This window comes from Pezoporus occidentalis, unplaced genomic scaffold, assembly GCF_034315485.1.
Source record: "Pezoporus occidentalis ecotype Australia unplaced genomic scaffold, CSIRO_AGI_Poc_V1 ctg1, whole genome shotgun sequence".
NCBI classification, from domain to species: Eukaryota; Metazoa; Chordata; class Aves; order Psittaciformes; family Psittacidae; genus Pezoporus; species Pezoporus occidentalis.
In genome coordinates, this window is record NW_026912778.1 from 11,437,176 (window position 1) to 11,454,753 (window position 17,578).

At 37.4% G+C, this 17,578-nt stretch overlaps 1 protein-coding gene across 16 annotated transcripts in view; it reads right to left on the reverse strand.

Moving 5' to 3' along the window:
* Positions 1-17,578, reverse strand: part of SORBS2 (sorbin and SH3 domain containing 2) — a 149,210-nt gene that overhangs the window by 27,428 nt on the left and 104,204 nt on the right. For 9 of the 16 annotated variants that reach the window (XM_062633129.1, XM_062633191.1, XM_062633432.1 and 6 more), the window contains 4 exons: positions 16,535-16,721; positions 12,720-12,834; positions 1,165-1,217; positions 306-493 (listed from right to left, as the gene is read on the reverse strand). In XM_062633129.1, the coding sequence (XP_062489113.1) occupies positions 306-493; positions 1,165-1,217; positions 12,720-12,834; positions 16,535-16,721 (543 nt within the window). Of the gene's footprint in view, positions 1-305; positions 494-1,164; positions 1,218-4,066; positions 4,124-6,074; positions 6,159-12,719; positions 12,835-16,534; positions 16,722-17,578 lie in introns of all 16 variants that reach the window. The other 7 variants (XM_062633063.1, XM_062633350.1, XM_062633272.1 and 4 more) reach the window with 2 other exon arrangements.

Sequence of the window (17,578 nt, forward strand, 5' to 3'; positions counted from 1 at the left end):
GGTTAATACAACTTCATGGGTTTATAGATCATGGTATAAATATTAGTCTCCATTTAGTTAATTTTCTTTTGTTAGAATAAGCAGTTGAAACTGGAAAATCCTTGTTACAAATCCAGCTTTTCAGCTTAAAATTACACACTTAAGTGTAAACAAGCTAGCCTTTCCTGAAAGGTCCAAACCTGTTGCTTCATACAGTAAATCTCCCAGTGAAGTGCACCTAGTAACAGCACACAGTTGCATTTACTATCAATGTATTGTACAACACATCATCAGTGATTTTTCACTAACAAATATGATTCTCTTACCTTTTGCTCGTGATGGAGAAGAAGGAGATGAGCTAGTTAAAGGCTTTCGAAGGGTGGTATATGGGCCCTGCATATCTGTACGGCCTGTGCTAGGTCTGTTCGCGTTCTGATCACTGTGCACCCTCTGATGGCTTACAGTAGGTTCTGACTTCCTTCGTTTTCTGTAGTCACTTGCAGTACTTGCAGAACTACAGAAACAAGCAGTATTAGCAGCAGTCTGAGGTCAGAATTCAAGGATTTAAAAAGTAAACTCGTATTATTGGTTTATAGATTAAACAATACCAGGATAAACACGTCAAAAACATGTAAAGGGGAGAAGAACTGGTCTCAGGCATCTTATAGCATATTTCACCCAGAAAAGCTGAATTTCTTCTTTACCTGATTGTTTTAAAGTTTTCTACAAAACTGCTATGACCTTTTAAAAGTGAAAGCTTTGACATAAATGCATCAAGGTTTTAAGACTACTTTTGATACTATAAATTCAGTGCAAAGATAGGAAAAAGAGAGTAAGGACAGATGAGGTAGCATGCTTTGAGAAACAACACTGAAAGTGCTGCAGACAGCAAGGTTAAATGACAGATTGCTACAGTTGAGACAGAAACTCAGGGTTTCTAGTGGAAAGACACAGAATAGAGCATGGCTTATTTTGAATGTAAAGAGTAAGTCCTTGTAAAATGAAGGTAAAATTTACACTTCAGTATTAAAATATGAACACCCTCTTCATGCATCTCTCTTTTGTCAGCTCACATGGTGAATGTTAAAATGTGACACTCTGGAACATCTGATGGTTTCAGGTCACAGAAAAAACCCTCAGGCTGTATAATCTGTGTCTACTAAAATTATATGTTGTATTTCTTACCTAGAGGGCCTGTCCAGGCCTCTGTCTGTTGAATAGTGATGATATAAGGAAGTCTGTGAAAAGAAACACACGAATCTGTTATATACCTGTATTTGAAAAAAGGGTGATGGTTTCTGCTTATCGTGTTTGCTTATACTTTGTTGTTCCGTGACAAATCCTGTAAGAACAGGCTATGGTTAACCCTCTTGGGCACTCCAGCATAGCTGCTGCAATGTTTCATGAGAACAGTTATGCAGTTTTTTAAAAGGATCATTTAATTTCCTATTCTACTTCAGTAATGGTTTTTTTTCCTTTAAAGCACTGCTGAGTGACGATCCAAAGTCATGCTTCTCTATAACCTTTTCAAGAATAGATACAGAACAGCCAAAATTAACTTTCACTTTAAAAACACAGAAATCTGAAAATATTTCCCTCATGCAGAAGTGAGGTCTGCAGAGCTTCGCCTCCCTTGCAGTTACTCATCAAAATCCTACAATCATATATAAATTATAGCCACATGTTTGCAAATCCCATGATGTTTGTGGCCAGTTGCTGAGCACCTGATATTTCTGGTAAGAACAGGGTCTTTTTTACCACTGTATTTGTTTTTTAAAGTACATTCTGAAGAAGGTATTTATTCCTGAGTCTTTGCTGCTCATTCAGTTCATCTTTTCAAGTTTTTCTTTACATCCTCTGAGAGCTGAAAAAAACCTGTCTTTGTGACAGTTCTCCAACCACTATCCAACTTTGATGATTTTAAAATAAATACCTAGTATTATGAGGTTTACCTGCAATAAAACCACAGAAGCCAGCAGCAGAGTTGCTTACACCAACAGCTAGTGTAACCAGTTTTCACATTCCTACATGCCAGAGTGAAGCAAAGGCCTCAGGTCTGTGTGCTTCCCTGCACTGCCCACAAAACACACACTGAGCCTGCCCTGAAAAGCCTCAGAGTCTTATTTCAAATCTGACTGCAACTATCAGCCTCAACTTTGTTGACCAGTCACTGCCACGGTGCGGTACCAGCAGAGGAAGGAAATTTGGGCTCACGGGCTACCTGCGTTAGAACTGTTGCATGAGGCGACACAAGCGTTTTGTAGATTAATTGTCATTGCGGGGTTTCTTGTGCAGGTGCCAACCCCTTCCATTAGAGACTGGACCAAGACCATCTGTCACATGATGCTGGCCAAACAGACAGGAGACACTGATTACTTTCCACCACGTATAATGGCTCCAGGACCATACAGACCATGATGTAAATCCCAAGGGTGGTGACAGATCCCCAATGCCTCCTATGGAAGGCAATGGCTAAATCACACAACTGAAACCAAACCAGAGAGAACTCCTTTATCCACAGCATTCCCCAGGCCATAAATAGTGTGTTAATGATCAGCCTAAGACAGCAAGAAGTGCGTGTCATGCCAAAATTGACTGCTGGGTTACTATATGGCTTTTGCTTTCTGTCCTTTATCACTTTGAATGCCCTTTTGTCCTTTCTTTGATATCTTCTTTGAAGTTTTTTCTGTCTGAAAGATACTGTACATTGCACATTCTACAATACAAATTTTTAGAACAGGAATGCAATAATACATATAAGCTGTATGGATTTTATACCTTCTAACCACAGGTAGAGCTGTACTGATAGGGCACATAGGGGAAAAGTGAAAGCAAACTGTGGATAAGGTTGCTTTTTACTGCCAAGAGTGGGTACCACTGCTTGTAGCTGTCCCTAACAGCTCTTGGGCATTTACTGACCCATGATCCCTCCAAGCCACGTCCAGGCGGCCCAATAGTACGCATCTCCCCCACCTCCAAAGCTAATTAGGCATTTTCCAAGAATGTTCAACACTGCTGTATATGGATAAAAGCTGCCTGACAAAAATAATTAAATATTGAAGACAACCACTCCAAACTACCAAATACAGCCAAATACTCTGATGCAGTTTTACTCAAAACCCCATAAAGTTATAAACAGGCTTGTTTGCATGATGGTTCCAATACCTAACAAGTTTGTGAACACAATTTATAAAATTCAAAGATATAAAAAGTTTCAAAATAAAACACAAATGTCTCTTTAAAAAGATAAAAGCAGTATTACTTAATAGTAGCTGTACTCAGACCTACTGAACATGATACTATTTCAAATAATCATGCTAACTTTAAACCAACTGGAGTGGATAACTTGCAAACAATTAATAATTTAAGGCCACAATTTGCATTTAATTTTTTGAGAGACTACAGAAGATGAGAGTGAATCACAAATATGAAGTAAAGCCATCAAATGAAATAAAGCTGTCGTTATAGGATTCACCAACTTTCACCCTAACACTAAAAGTGGGGAGGGAAGGGAGAAGGAATGAAGTCCTGAATCTCTCCCACTTACAATAGGTCAGTGACAGCCCTCTGCCTCATCTTGGTGTATTTTATTTGGAGTAATGACAGTGACTGTCAATCCTACAGTTCTAAATTTACAACCAGCAACCTTAGTCATAAATACTGAATTGGAGAAATTACAGTTTAGCCACAAAGGCTTTCACTTGATATACAGAATTTGCAGTCAAATATTTCAATTAAAGAAATACTACTGTGCTGATGTACTAATGGTGCAATGCACTTGCCCAACTCTGAAGAAGTGGGAATTTGTCAAAGAGTTAGAGATGTATGGGCTGTCATGTAATTCTGAGTGTTAATCTCTGAGATGTTTTGGGATAAGGACTCACAGTTCCTAGGATAATAAGATCAACATCCAAATGCACTAGTGATCTGGAAAGATATGAAGACAAAGATACAATGATTGTGGATTAGAAACATCTCATAGCTATCAGAAGGAAACCACTACACTTTAACAAACGTAAGACATAATCGGTGAGCATTCCAACCCTTCTTCCCAAGAGAATCATCTGAACAAGAATCATTCATTTACCTCATTGGAAACACCAGAAGAACTGTCTTGAACATAGTCCAAAAGCTTTTTAGGTGGCTGCATCATAAAAGCAGAATTGTAGAGATGAAATGGAGTAGAATCAATGGCAGCAAGGAATGAAACGTGGAGAAGGTGACACAGTTAGAAACTAAGTGTTGACAGCATCAGATACAAAGAGTGACACATATTGGTAGAATGGAAGGAAGAATGTGTTACAATAGTTTTTAAATTATAAGCATCTTAATAAAATGTTAGTAACTTTAGGTAGTAAAATTTACAACTGGAATGGCTGAATCAATACTAGCAGTTTCTAATACTGATGAGACAGAAGAGTGTAAAGCATCATAGTTACGTTCTGATGGGGAAATCCCATTATATTTTATCTTACAGGAGAAACTATTCTCAGGTTATGATAATCAGTAAAATATTGTTGATATATTGTTCATCAGAAGAGTATCTGGACTGTTTCTGCCCACCTAGAGGGAGGAATGACAAAACAGCTTGAAAGGCTAGATAGAGGAGATAAAAGGTCATCAGTGAAAATGCGATACATTATAGACTATTGGACAACAGATTAAACCCAGATATATTTAACTAATTTTTTCCTATTATTTCCTGTTGGTATTTAAAAGGCAATTTTTAAAAATGTTATAATTAAAAAATTAAAGCTTTTAAAGAATGTATGTGATTTGTTTTGTTTTCTGCTTTCACTGAAGTAGCTGGGAGTTCTGGCTTTGGTTTATGGCTAGCTAAAAAGGGGGACTAAGGTACCTGGTTCCCAGAGTGACCTCCAGGGCCCTGTATCATGTGCTTAGACTCCTCCTGTAGCCTGGCATGTCAGTAATTGCCATGCTGAGGGGCACTCCAAAGAATTGCTAGCTAACAGGGAAAGATAAGAATGGGAATGTTTTAAACCCTGATAGTTTCAAGCTCAAATGCCATGTCTATTTGGGATTTCCTGCCTCTGGGCAGCTGCTTCTGTTTGTTTTCTCAAGCTCCCCAGAATCCTGGGGAGCTATGAAAATACTTAACCAGACTATGGGGATGTTTGGGTTTACTTCAATCTTTCTGAGGGGATTTGAACTCCCATCTTCTACCTGTGTGGAAAGTATTCTAGCCACTGTGTTAGACATTCTTCTGTGATGAAGACATTTGCTACCCCTTTCCCTAAAGAGGTTAGAGTGTACAGGAAAGAATTGGAGCTCAAGGAGCCAGAGAGGGTGTGTGCAAAAGCAAGAGCAGGTGCATCTCCAACCTAGTTGTTAAGGCACTGTGCAGGGAGGAAGTGAAACCTAGCTCTCAGCTTGCTTCAAGGACAATGCTAATGATTTATCCCTGTATAAAACACACAAACAGCATAGGTCCAATTAAGCCTGCGGTATTTGCAGAAGAACTGTGAGTGCCTAGGCAACTAAAGGTGAAAACCTGAGATCTCTCTGATGTTTAGGTGTTTCAACCAAATGGAACTTTTCAGCTTTATATATCTGTAAACGTAAAATGCTTGCACTACGAATAAACTGGCATCTCTTTGCCCAAGTCCTTTTTTTGGACCTGGCTATTTGTGAAAATTGAAGCAGAACTGAAGTCTGTTCAAGCAGGTGTTCAGCTTGAAACCAGCAAACCTGTATCTCTGTGTTCATGTACAAAATACATATTCTGCATGTATGCATACAGGACAGGATGAAAAGGGAAAAGATTTTTATCAGTATTTACTGCCATAAGCAATTTGTATATGGCTGTGTGTATTAAAATGTACACATGTCCCTTCAAGTAAAATACACGATTTGTAACTTAGCATCCCTAATGCAAACTGACATGATTTTCTGCTTTAAAAGAGTTAAAAAATAATCCAGCCAAATGCAAAAGATTTAGGGAGACTACTAAAGATCCCTGTTCAACATTTTATTTGTCTTGTTCTTAAATATTACACACTACTATTTGTCTAATATGTAGTCTGTATTAAAGATATTAAAGCCACTACTCTGGCAAGTTAAGGTTCCTCACTTACCGGACGTCCAAACTCCAGTTCTGAAAAGAATTTATACCAGGGTTCGTTTTCTAAATCTATGTCATCTGGGTTTATGCGATCAGGCTGGAGCAGTTGTGAAGGAAAAGGGAAGGAAAAGGCACACACTGAGCAGGTGCTAGAAATGCCATGTCACTTTAACAACACACACACACAAACACAAAACAAATACGGGGAAAGGAAAGGAATAAAATCAAAGAATGAAGATGGATATTTAAGACAATGAATATTCTTGTTCAAGAGCTGTCACTGACTGGTAGCTTTAATACTTTTTCTTGCTGTTCTTCCAATACTGGAAAACATTAAACATTTTAAAATTACTCTTTCAAAGTTAATAGGGCTCTGACCCCTTCTTTAAACATCATTGCATTACTTAACTACATTTAATGCTACTAGAGATTGCTTGTTAAGAAGATGGTTTAAATGGCTGTCATCTTCAGCATAGGCAAGAAATTGCCCATCTGGTCAGCAAGACATAACTATATCAGTACTGCATTTGGTCACTCCTTGTCTTCTCACAAAACATGTTAATTCTGGATCTTGCTGTCCTGAAGCAATGCTGGGAAAAGGTATATGAATCATGTAGGCCTGACTGTATTAAAAAGCCACTTCAGCATACGAAATGGAACTAGTGTATTTTAAATCCTATGGACAAGAAGTTGGTGAGAAAATATGCATTCCATAATATTCATTTTAGCAGTGTTTTGTAATGCTTTATCTCCCATGGCCGTGTTGGAATAATGAAGCTTTTTTTTCCCCCCTCACTGTTTTAATCTGAAATTTTTCACAGCAAAGGGATAAAGTAGCAATTGAAGATAGCATTAAGAAAATTCTTCAATGAACAGAAGAATAATTGACAGATTTATTCAAGTAGCATGAAAATAGCGCAAAACAGTAGAGCTCCCAATGGGATATCTAATCAACTGCAAACTTGACTGCATTAATTATTTTCTAAAGATCTCCAGTTCCTTTGTAGGATCTGATGCAAGCTGTCATGCAGCACAGTATTACAGTGAACTGTTGGCTTAAAGAACTCTGAAACAGAGAATTCCTCTTGTTAAAGGTATTTCTGAATTTAAAATTTGGTCCTCCACTATTGTAATTACCAGATCTCAGACACTAATTATGGTGTGACCTAGAAAGCAACCCTCCAAGAAAATGACAGGGTCCTGCATAAAGAATGATACTTGTGATTAAGCACATAACACTTTTGCCTCCTGGGTCAAGCTGTCACCAGTACACCAGAGCAACCACATACAGCTATTTCTGTAAGAGATGACACCGTGTTCTTGACCATTTCAGGTAATTAAACATCTTACAGCACTTTTCTTGCTGCCTTTGATGTTACTGGAACAGACTGTCAACTTTGCTCTACTGAAAGGTCAACAACCCTTTTGAACTACCTTGTTCATGCAGTATCTGGACACCAACTATTGTTTTATAGATTTATCTTCACAGTGTCCCTTTCAAGTAGGGGAAGTATTATTTCTGTGAACAGAACACGGAGTGAATGCCAGTGATGGAACAGCAGGAAGTGAAGCTGCTCTGGAGTTTTTCCCTTATGTTTCCACCATCCACAGCCATATTCAGCAATACTAATAACAACTGTTTCAACACACTATACATACCCAAGTCGTTAGTAGAAAATCACCACTGAAATTAGTTTCATGAATTGACCAGTAAAGATTTGGAACCTTAAGAGAGGCTATAATTGAATACAAAGCACATGATTCTCTTCTACAAACAAATGAGGGTGTGAGGGCAAAAAAATGACAAAGTCACAAAGCAGAAGATAACTTCATTATGTATCAACTTGATTCCCATTACACAGAATGCTTGGTGTATTCAGAGGTTTTTGCTTACTTTAAAAAAAAATAAAATTCACAACTTAGATCTGGATACTGTGAGAGGACAGAACTAAACAAACAACTGCTTTTTTATCATTTTTCTGAACAGTATGTTGGAATATTTGTGGTAAGTTTTCATCTGCATTCTTATACCAGTGAATTAATTTTCACAGAGATGTTAATATCAATAATTGGATACATCTACATAAAAGAAATGACTAAATCCCTTCTAATGCATATGGCATTGAAGTTGTGGAGCTGTTTGCAGTACAAAGCCAGGCTTACTAACATAACTTGCTTGGGTAGTGTATTCAGCCCTGTGAGCCTCAAGGTCCCCTGGGTAACAGTAGCTGCACAACTACACACTGACAGACTGTTGCTCCTTATTGTAGGGAGCCAGAACACGCCATCAGACCAGATGTGTTTCCATCCAGCTAGCCAAATAGATAAACATGAGAAGGGGAGTTGGCTTCCTCTTAATCTTGAAATACTCTTTCAATTACCTGAAAGCTTATCCCCCCCCCGCCCCCCGATTTTCTGCTTTTAAAGAAAAAGCCAGAGGTAGTGCATTTTATGTAGTTTCTAAGGTTTTGAGTTCTTCTCATGTAGTAGTGTGCAAATGAGAGCATAAGAAAGTGTGTAGAGCTGTCCATGCACACAAGTTCTACTTTTATTTACAGTTTAAACTGCAGAGGGCAGCACACAAAAAGAAACAGCACTGAAACCTGCAAGTCCACTGCTGCTAGGCAGCTCTAGAGAGGACTCCGCATTCCCTGTGCTACCAAGATCAATACGCAGGCAACTGATTTCTCTCGGCTTTCGGATTCAGTTTTGCGGATGGACCTTTTTCTATTATCTCCCCTTCGAAGAGACTTAAAAATGAACAAATAATTTTGACTTTAAAAAGTGAACAGAGCTTGGTCTGATATCTCCCAAACTGCTTGAATAGAAGGTAAAAGTATTAAGTAAATTTCCTTTTTATGACCTGTCCGTCAAACCAAGTCACATTCCTATATTCTATCCTTCATCTAGTTTTAGTAACCTTTCATTGCATGTTGAAAATACACTACTAAAGACCACTAAGTAACTTCACTCTTTTTTGGCATTTGCACCAGATGGTCAGCACAGTACTGCATCAACACACTCAAGTATAGAACAACAGTGTCATTGAAAAAAAGATACATCTATAATGTTGTATTCAGCTTTGCCTGTGATATACACAAGCAGACAATCAAAAGTGGGCATTTAAACCGTTAAGTTACATGTTTCTCACTATTAACCATGGATCTGAGTGGTCAAATTAATATTCTGCATTTGCCTGAAGCCTCTTTAGAACAATGGACTGAGATGACTGAGATGTCTGTTGTAAATTTGGCTTCGGCATTTTATTAGCTCTGAAGTTTCCTTTTGCTTTTCCCTTTTTTCTTTTTGGACTACAGCTGTTATGGCTCCAAGTTCAGATTGACTTCGTCTCTCCATATCTTGATGAGAGGACACACCAATCCATAGAATTCCTGATTTCTTTTTAACACATGATGAGAAATTCTTTTTTAGTTGACAAAGTGTTACTCAAGTAACTCAACTCACGGCGCACAATACTCTGATAACCAGCTTGACAGAAAACTTGCATATTCTAAGGAAAATTTCTAATTCTTCACTACAGTAAAAAACCCCTCCAAACCCCCAAATCAACAGATATGCATCATGGTGCAAGCCCAGACTATTTCTGGTATTTGACAAAACAGTCATGGTTTTTAATGTATTCAGATCATTAAATCCTCTTGCATATAAACCCAGCAGAAGAACTTGTATACTGAATACATATATAAAAATATATGGAATAAAATTTTAACCTGATGACTTTTATCTGACTAGCACATGTGTACTTTCATGCTCAGTCTAAAACATGTCATGAAAATAAAGGCATCTATTATTGCTTGTGCCAATTTTACAAAGTCTTTTTTTTACAGCAACACTCAGATCTTTCCTTAGTTGCTTTACTGCAGAAATAGAGAAATGTACATGTATGAAGGAATTACCTCACATATGCACTGTTCAAACTAGTATAGAATAAAAAATCTAACAATGTTCATATGAGTAAGATTAAGTTATTACAATGCAATTTACTTATTCACTGAAAGTAAACATTTCTATTAGAAAACAAATCCATGCTTCAGATGACATTAGAGAAAAAAGAAGAGTATTTTATTGAATTGCAGACATTAGAGGTAGAAACATATGTCAGAACAACTTATGTACCACTTTATCAGTGCTATGATATTAGAAAAGGTAATGTTTTATGAGTTCATTGAAACAGGAATAAAGGAGCTGACGCATCATTGCTTGGAACATTATTCAACAGCTTAATGTCACTTATTTTCAGTTGTAATCGTAAGCCTCTCGTTTTTGTTGATGCTTTATACTCTTACAAGTTGAAATTACAGAAGGAAAAGCATTAATTTCCTGTTTCATGACAGTAAGTTGCTACATGATACTGCAGCTTGAAATGACACTCATCTTCTCATATCCATAACAAAGATAATCATCTATCCCTAACCAATCTATCCGTTTAATGTCTATTATTAGGTCATTTCTTTAGGTTTATTATTTCTTACATTCTTTTGACCTGTTGAACGATATCTGCTGAATTTCCCATGAAATGTTAGTTTTACATTGAATCTCATTTTATTATATTCTTCCCGTGTTTCTAACCCCCACATTAATCACAACTGGTTCCAGTGTAGTACCTATGTCACTAAGGGAAATGCTGACCTTTCAAACCTCACCTGCCCTGTCTAACATCATATAATGTAGCTGTAAATTTTTTTTCTGACCATTTTGGTATCAAAACTCCAATCCTGTAGACATGGAAATTATTTCATTTCAGCAAAAAAATTTTAAGATTTGAATTGTTGGAGAAACTCCCTTTGACTTTTTTTTTTTGTTCTGGCAAAACTCGTAAGGTAAGAGTTTCCAGTTCAGATGCCATAAATGTCCATCTTTTACAATACTAATGAACTATACTCTTATATTCCGTATTTTGATTACTATTTTCTTTCATTATCATCAGAACAATTTTTAAGACATTAAAAGTAATAAAAAATTTGGAGATTATCAAGATGAAAGACTTAACTCATGCAATACTGACACAGTTGAGAATTCAGTTTTCAACTGAATTTGGAATTAATGCATTGTTTTCAGATGTCAGGTTCTCCTACACACACAGAAAAGTCTTTCAGCCTACTCTGCTGATTACCCTTCAAGAAGTCATGAGTTTTGCCTTCCACATCCCATTCAGTGAATACAAGGAACACCAAAAATAAACTGCATAAGCAAGTTAAAAAAAAAAGGATTCAGGAACAGTCAGCAAAGCGCACTTTTAAAAATTTCATTGGTTTGCTAAAACTGAAAAATATGTACCTACGATCATATTCATCAGCAATTCCATTTGAATGATTTTTTTACATTACAGTAGTTGAAAATATAATTTATTAGAAAAGTGAGGCCATTCTTGCAATATCACTGCAATCTTCTTATTTTTCACTTGAAACTGCTGTTATTCTTTGGCACTGGGAAGGCTGGTAAATGACCTCACTGTGTATAATGCAGCCATGGCAATCAAAAAAGTGCTCAGAACAAATGCCATTACCTTTTAAATGAAATTAAATTTGTCATCACAATAAATACTAAGTCCCATTGAATCATACTGAGTAATTAGCAGTTCCTATAGAAGCACCAATTTCCACTTTGAAAAATGCATCAGTTCTGCAAAAACTTAATTTTACAGAAACACAGATTAGTATTTTCTAGTTAATGAGAATTATGTTGCTGCAATGACCACAGAACCACAAGGGAAACGTGCTTAGTAAAGGTGTTTCACACTGTTGAAATACTACATATGTGGAATTCAATTATCTGCTTAACAAATTTTGTATTAGTAAAATTAATTCTGTGAAGAAACATGTAATACAGTAATACAGAAGCAAATAATAATCCAGTACTGATTACATGAATGCCTTTGTTTTCCTAAAATAAGAAAGTACTGAGACAGCACAAAGGTAAATTAGAAAGCCTGAGTGAATGTCTCTTTCAGTAAATGAAGTCTTCTGTTAATGGTGATTTTGCATGCATTAAGCATAGCTTTATCAGACATGCTTGTGAAAAACTCCACAATTGCTATCATTATTCAGAACGCAGAAATAAAGGCTTCTAATTACACGTTAGTGTACACTGAGTAATCACAGGGTAATTGAGGCTGGAAAGGACCTCCAGAGGTCATCTAGTTCAACCTCCTGCTAAAAGAGGGTCTAATCAGGTCAGGTTGCTTCAGAGCTGTGTCCAGGTGAGTCTTGAACACCTCCAGAAATGGAGATTCCACAGCCACTCTGGGCAACCTGGACCAGTACTTGACCAAAATCTCCTTCTGTGTACATTTATTTTAATGCATTAATTAACCATCATATGTGCTGTCAATGCTACTCAAAATGAGTGCTGGTGATGCATGCCAATTAGTAAAGCAGTTTCCATTAATTCACAGTTCTGCTTATTTGCACAGTTGTGGCTTGATTTCTTGGAAATAGCAGAAGATCTAAGTTCAGCAAATAAGCTAAACCTCTGTTTTCAACACAGTGATCAGGAAAGACCAAAGACTGCTGCAAAGTCATATTTGAAAAAGGACCTTAAAAATTAATCTAAGCATTTATAAGCAGTAGTAAATAATAACAAGATGACCTCTCACCAAAGTTCTTACTTTGTTGCCCATTCCACTTATGTGTCTTACCGGTCTTTCATGTTCAAGGATTGATGATTTTCCTGGCTCGTATTCAAAAATACTTCTTGGTTCGGAGCGGAACTTGCGGGTATCTACCTTTCTGTCTGGGGGATCCCAGTCATTTCTAAATAAAAAATAGGAGCAATTGAGTCAATTTGCTGTCACTGCCATCTGCTTTACATCTCCGTGCAAGAGAAACATGCAAACCCAAACAAATTCAGCATGGTTTCTCTTTCCATTTCACCTGTGAAATGTCTGGCCTAGCATTCAAATGTTTTGACTACTGTATCATCTTAACGCATCTACAGCAGGTAGACTCAGTACAGCAGAGTACTGAGAAAAATACTAGAGATGTCATAGAATTGTATCATAGAATCACAGAATGGTTCAGGTTGGAAGGGACCTTAAAGCTTATCTAGTTCCAACCCCCATGCCATGGACAGGGACACCTTCCACTAGATCAGGTTGCTCAAAGCCCCGTCCAACCTGGCCTTGAACACTTCCAGGGATGAGGCAGTCACAGCTTTTCTGGGCAACCTGTTCCAATGTCTTGGCGAAGAATTTCTTCCTTGTACCTAATTTAAATTCCCCCTCTTTCAGCTTAAAGCCATTCCAGCCTACGGCTTTGTCCGGCCTGTGGCTTTGTCCAGCCTATGGCTATGTCCAGCCTATGTGTTCACGCATACTTTTGTTATAACCAGTAGACCAGTTTAAAAACTTCCCTGACATGCTGTGTCAAAATACCATGAGATTCCTTCTCAAACTGCAAATTTACTATATTTGTTTTATGCATTATACTAATACAGGCAAGAGGTAAATATTTTTGTCATCACACAATATGATAATAAGTTCATGTTGAAAAAGTTACAAAATTTTCTGAGACAAAAAATGAGGAATTATTTTAAAAGACAGTTTGAAAACCTAACAGATGCTCTTTATTCTGATTTGAGATTTAAATAGTAGCAGTGGAACTGCTCCTTAATATCCTTGTAAGCAGTATACTGTTTCCTTGGAAATTCAAACAGATAAACCAGAACGAGAATTTGGCAGTTGACTCTGGGACAGAAATTTATCCATTTTCTCTACAGCTATAAATTTGCTATCATTTTAATAGCGATATGCCAAGAAAAAAAAGTAACCCCTACTACTGTATTTTTTCAGTCATTTACCATGCTATTATTCATAACTACTTTACAGCATAGCTATTCATGCTATTTTATTCAGTTATTTAGTTACGATCACAATGAGAGCTACCTTTTCATGGCAGCTTTTGTAGATGCCACCTACATTTGCTACCTACTGTAGCTCACGCATCTTTTTGTTTAACTCTGTGTGAAATGACCTACTAGTAACTCGAAGAATGGGGGAAATAAAAAGGGAAATCCTAACAGCTATTTTCTGTATTTACAATAAGAAAGAGCATACACAGACGAAATTCTATCAGTTCAGCCTTTCTGATGTGACCTGGTTTGATGTGACCCGACATAATAAGGCACATGTTATGTGCCTTAAAACAATCTATGGGGTAGCTTTTGTTTACAGTACATTTGTGAGGGCAATCTCTGGGACACAGACACCTCCATAAAATGCCCTACATTTCAAGGGAAGTGGTTCTACATGGCTCTATTGTTTATTTTCACTGAGGAAAAAAAGTTTCAGGAGAGAAAAGGTTGTATGTTTTGAGAATGAACAGGAAAATGGAAATGTTCTGATAAAGCTGCATTATACTGCAAGTCACTGAAGTAAAAAAGATGCTACTGAAATTCTGATTCACTCAGTTCACCTAATTTGCAGTTCAGCCTGTAATCCCTTAGGGACTGTATTTTTGAGTCCAACTGTTAATGCAAACCGTATCTTGCCTCCCAGCTACAAAACCGTAATACATGTGGACCTAAGCTGCTTATGTGAGATTTTAAGTACTCAGGCTTTATAGGCAATTAAAAAAGAATCTCCCAATGGCAGGAAAAGATTGAGAAGCTAGAGCTGTCAGCAGCAGGCAAAGCATAACTAACGTGTTTGGCATCCTCTGAGCTGGAGAACGTAGATTTTGACTGCCTGTCTTACCATGCATGAGATGAAAAGGAGAGCCTAAACAACCAAATTCAGTGCTGAAGCAGTTATTTTCAAGCTTGACAAAAGAAACTGCAACAGGCCTCAGTTTCTGTGACCAAGGCATTTGGCCTAGCATGGGATGACGACTCACATAACTTCAGAGGCCAAAGCTAAGCAGATCCATATTTTGGTGCCCTGCTGACAAAATCTGCACTTCCATATGACTTGCTAACAACATACAAACCTCACAGTGTTTGGGAAGCAGCCCAACTCTAACCCCTAGCATTTTGTCTTGACAACCAGCCCTCAGCAACGGGAGTAGCCAAAAATCAGTAACTGTCAGGCAATCTTATTTTCTGCAGTATGTGTATCTGCTGCATTGCCACTACTTACAATTCATAGTCTAAACACTTAGTATGGAATTTTCTCATACTATTTTATTCAGACTGTGAATTATTTGAAACTGTTTCATCAAATTTCTACATATAAAAATGTTTACAATGTACAAGCTAAAAAAATGGGCAAATTCTGTTTTGTTGCTTGAATGTAACCAAAAAAAGATGCTTTTGTAGCCACTAACGGAAAAAAACCCCACAATATATTAAATATATACACACATACGTATAAATGTATAATAGCATAGTATTATGTTAACATGTCCTTCTCTTAGATGGAAGACCTTACAAGGCTAGACAAGCTCCTTCTGCCTGGGTTTGAAGATAGGACTTGTCTGTATGGACATGCGAGGGTCAAAACGGCAGGTGACACCGTGCATAGAAGCTGCAGATCCAACCTTGCATGCGGGTGGAGCAGGGCATGGGTCACTCGAGATTGCCCCAGGAGTTGAGAGTCCTGGTCACAAACTTACTGATTGCATAAGCAGCCTTTTTTTTCCAACCAGATTTGCCTATCCCACATGCCTTGGTCATCGTGCTTGTAGTAAGCATGGGTAAAGCCCTTCCCAAATCTTTGCTCGCCAAACCAAGCCATCAATAAATCAATATTAACGTGTTATATTCATGAATGTAAATGCTAAAGAAAAAGATTTTTGCTTGAGCTAGTAGGTGTGGTTATGCTGAAAGTCTGTAGAGTTTGTGTACATGGCACTTTGCATGGTTTCATCAGAAGGATAAGCATCTATTTCCTGAATTATTATTAACCTTTTCCAGACTGGACTCTAACTACTGGGACCTGGATTTGTGCAGCAAGTTTGAAGCTGGAAAACCATGAGAAATCTGAAATGCCCCTTTAATCTGTAAATACCTTCTTGGTCTACCAAAATTGAGATGGAAGTTGAAAAAATCGGGATATAAAGCACTTCTGAGATCTGAGGAAAATGGGTTGACTGCTGCACTCTTACGTTTTGCTCTTACTTGAATTTCAGTTTCCAGCATCTTTTAGATCCCTTCTCTTTCCCACTGGATACCATAAATAGCTTTTCCTACTCAGAGACTAACTATTCAAGATAGCTGCTAGAGCATGGATTGTTCTGAAATACAATAAACAGGACAATCCTGGTAATAAAAATGAAAATCTTAAATGCTCATACTGGTATTACTTGTAAGAATAAGTACTTCTTTAGCATGTTGAAGAAATAGCAGCACTACGCATGATGCCCCCATTAGTGATGAAATTACCCCTCTTATTGGACTGTCCCTTGAATAAAGCCCTTGAAGTCTTATTGTTCTACACCTTCTATTTTATCCGTTGTGATGCCCTGTAACTGCATGACTGTACGTACCAAGAACACTTTTTGAAAATATGCAACTTACTTTTCTGATGTAGACCTTTCCCTCAGACGATGTGGTGGTACTGGAGGTGGCACGTGTGGAGGTGGTAAAGGCGATGAGACCTTAAAGGCATCGGAGCTACTGTCAGAAGCGCTTTTAGACAATGGTCTGTATGTCTGGGTCTTTGCAGCTGGGTGTGCCTGAGCAGAGAAGGATGGACTGTAGGAACCTAATATAAAACAAAACCAGAAACAGTCAAAGCATCAAAATGAGCTTTAATAAAACACAACATGGAATGTTACAAGAACTCACTGTTACTCAATAAAGGTGCAAGGTTACAAAAGCGTGTAAATGCATTTTTGAAAGTACACTGCTGTATACGATGTAGCTCATTAGACTATTTTTATTATATTTCTATATAAATCTACAAACACGCAGATAAAGTGCAGTATAGTTAAAACAAATTAATGATTAATTTAGATGTTAATTAATAATTCATCAACAGCTGTGATGGATATATCCATCACAGCTGTTGATGACAGCCTGTAATTACTCCTCAGGCTCATCCTGCCTCTCAGTTCTATGTTCAGAATGAAGATGCAGGAAATGCACATTTTTTTCCCATTGTTTTAATAATTACTGTTATTCTGAGACAATTAGGCAATAGTGTAACTTTAAGAGGATCACAAGAATCCAAACAGATCTCAAACAACTGACCCACAACAAAAGCTCTCAACAAAACAGAAAAAGGCAGTTTGAGGGCACACAGAATGCAATGAACACTGAAATGAAGAATTTTAATGGTCTTTTTGCATAAGGCACTATGGGGTTTTTGCACATATAGTCCACTCACACTTTCATTTTTGTTTTTGTAAATAATTTTACCACATGGTTATAATCTTCTGAAAGACACAATTATATATCTTAGATGAATGTCTTTCTTGCAGCCTAATAACATCAACAGCTGTGCCTATAGCAAAAATGAAAAGATCATAAACCAGAATCATCTTTATTAGACACTCTTACTCCATATCTTAAAAGTTGTTTTCAGTACAACCTTTTTGTCTTCCCATGTTAGCAGTTAGC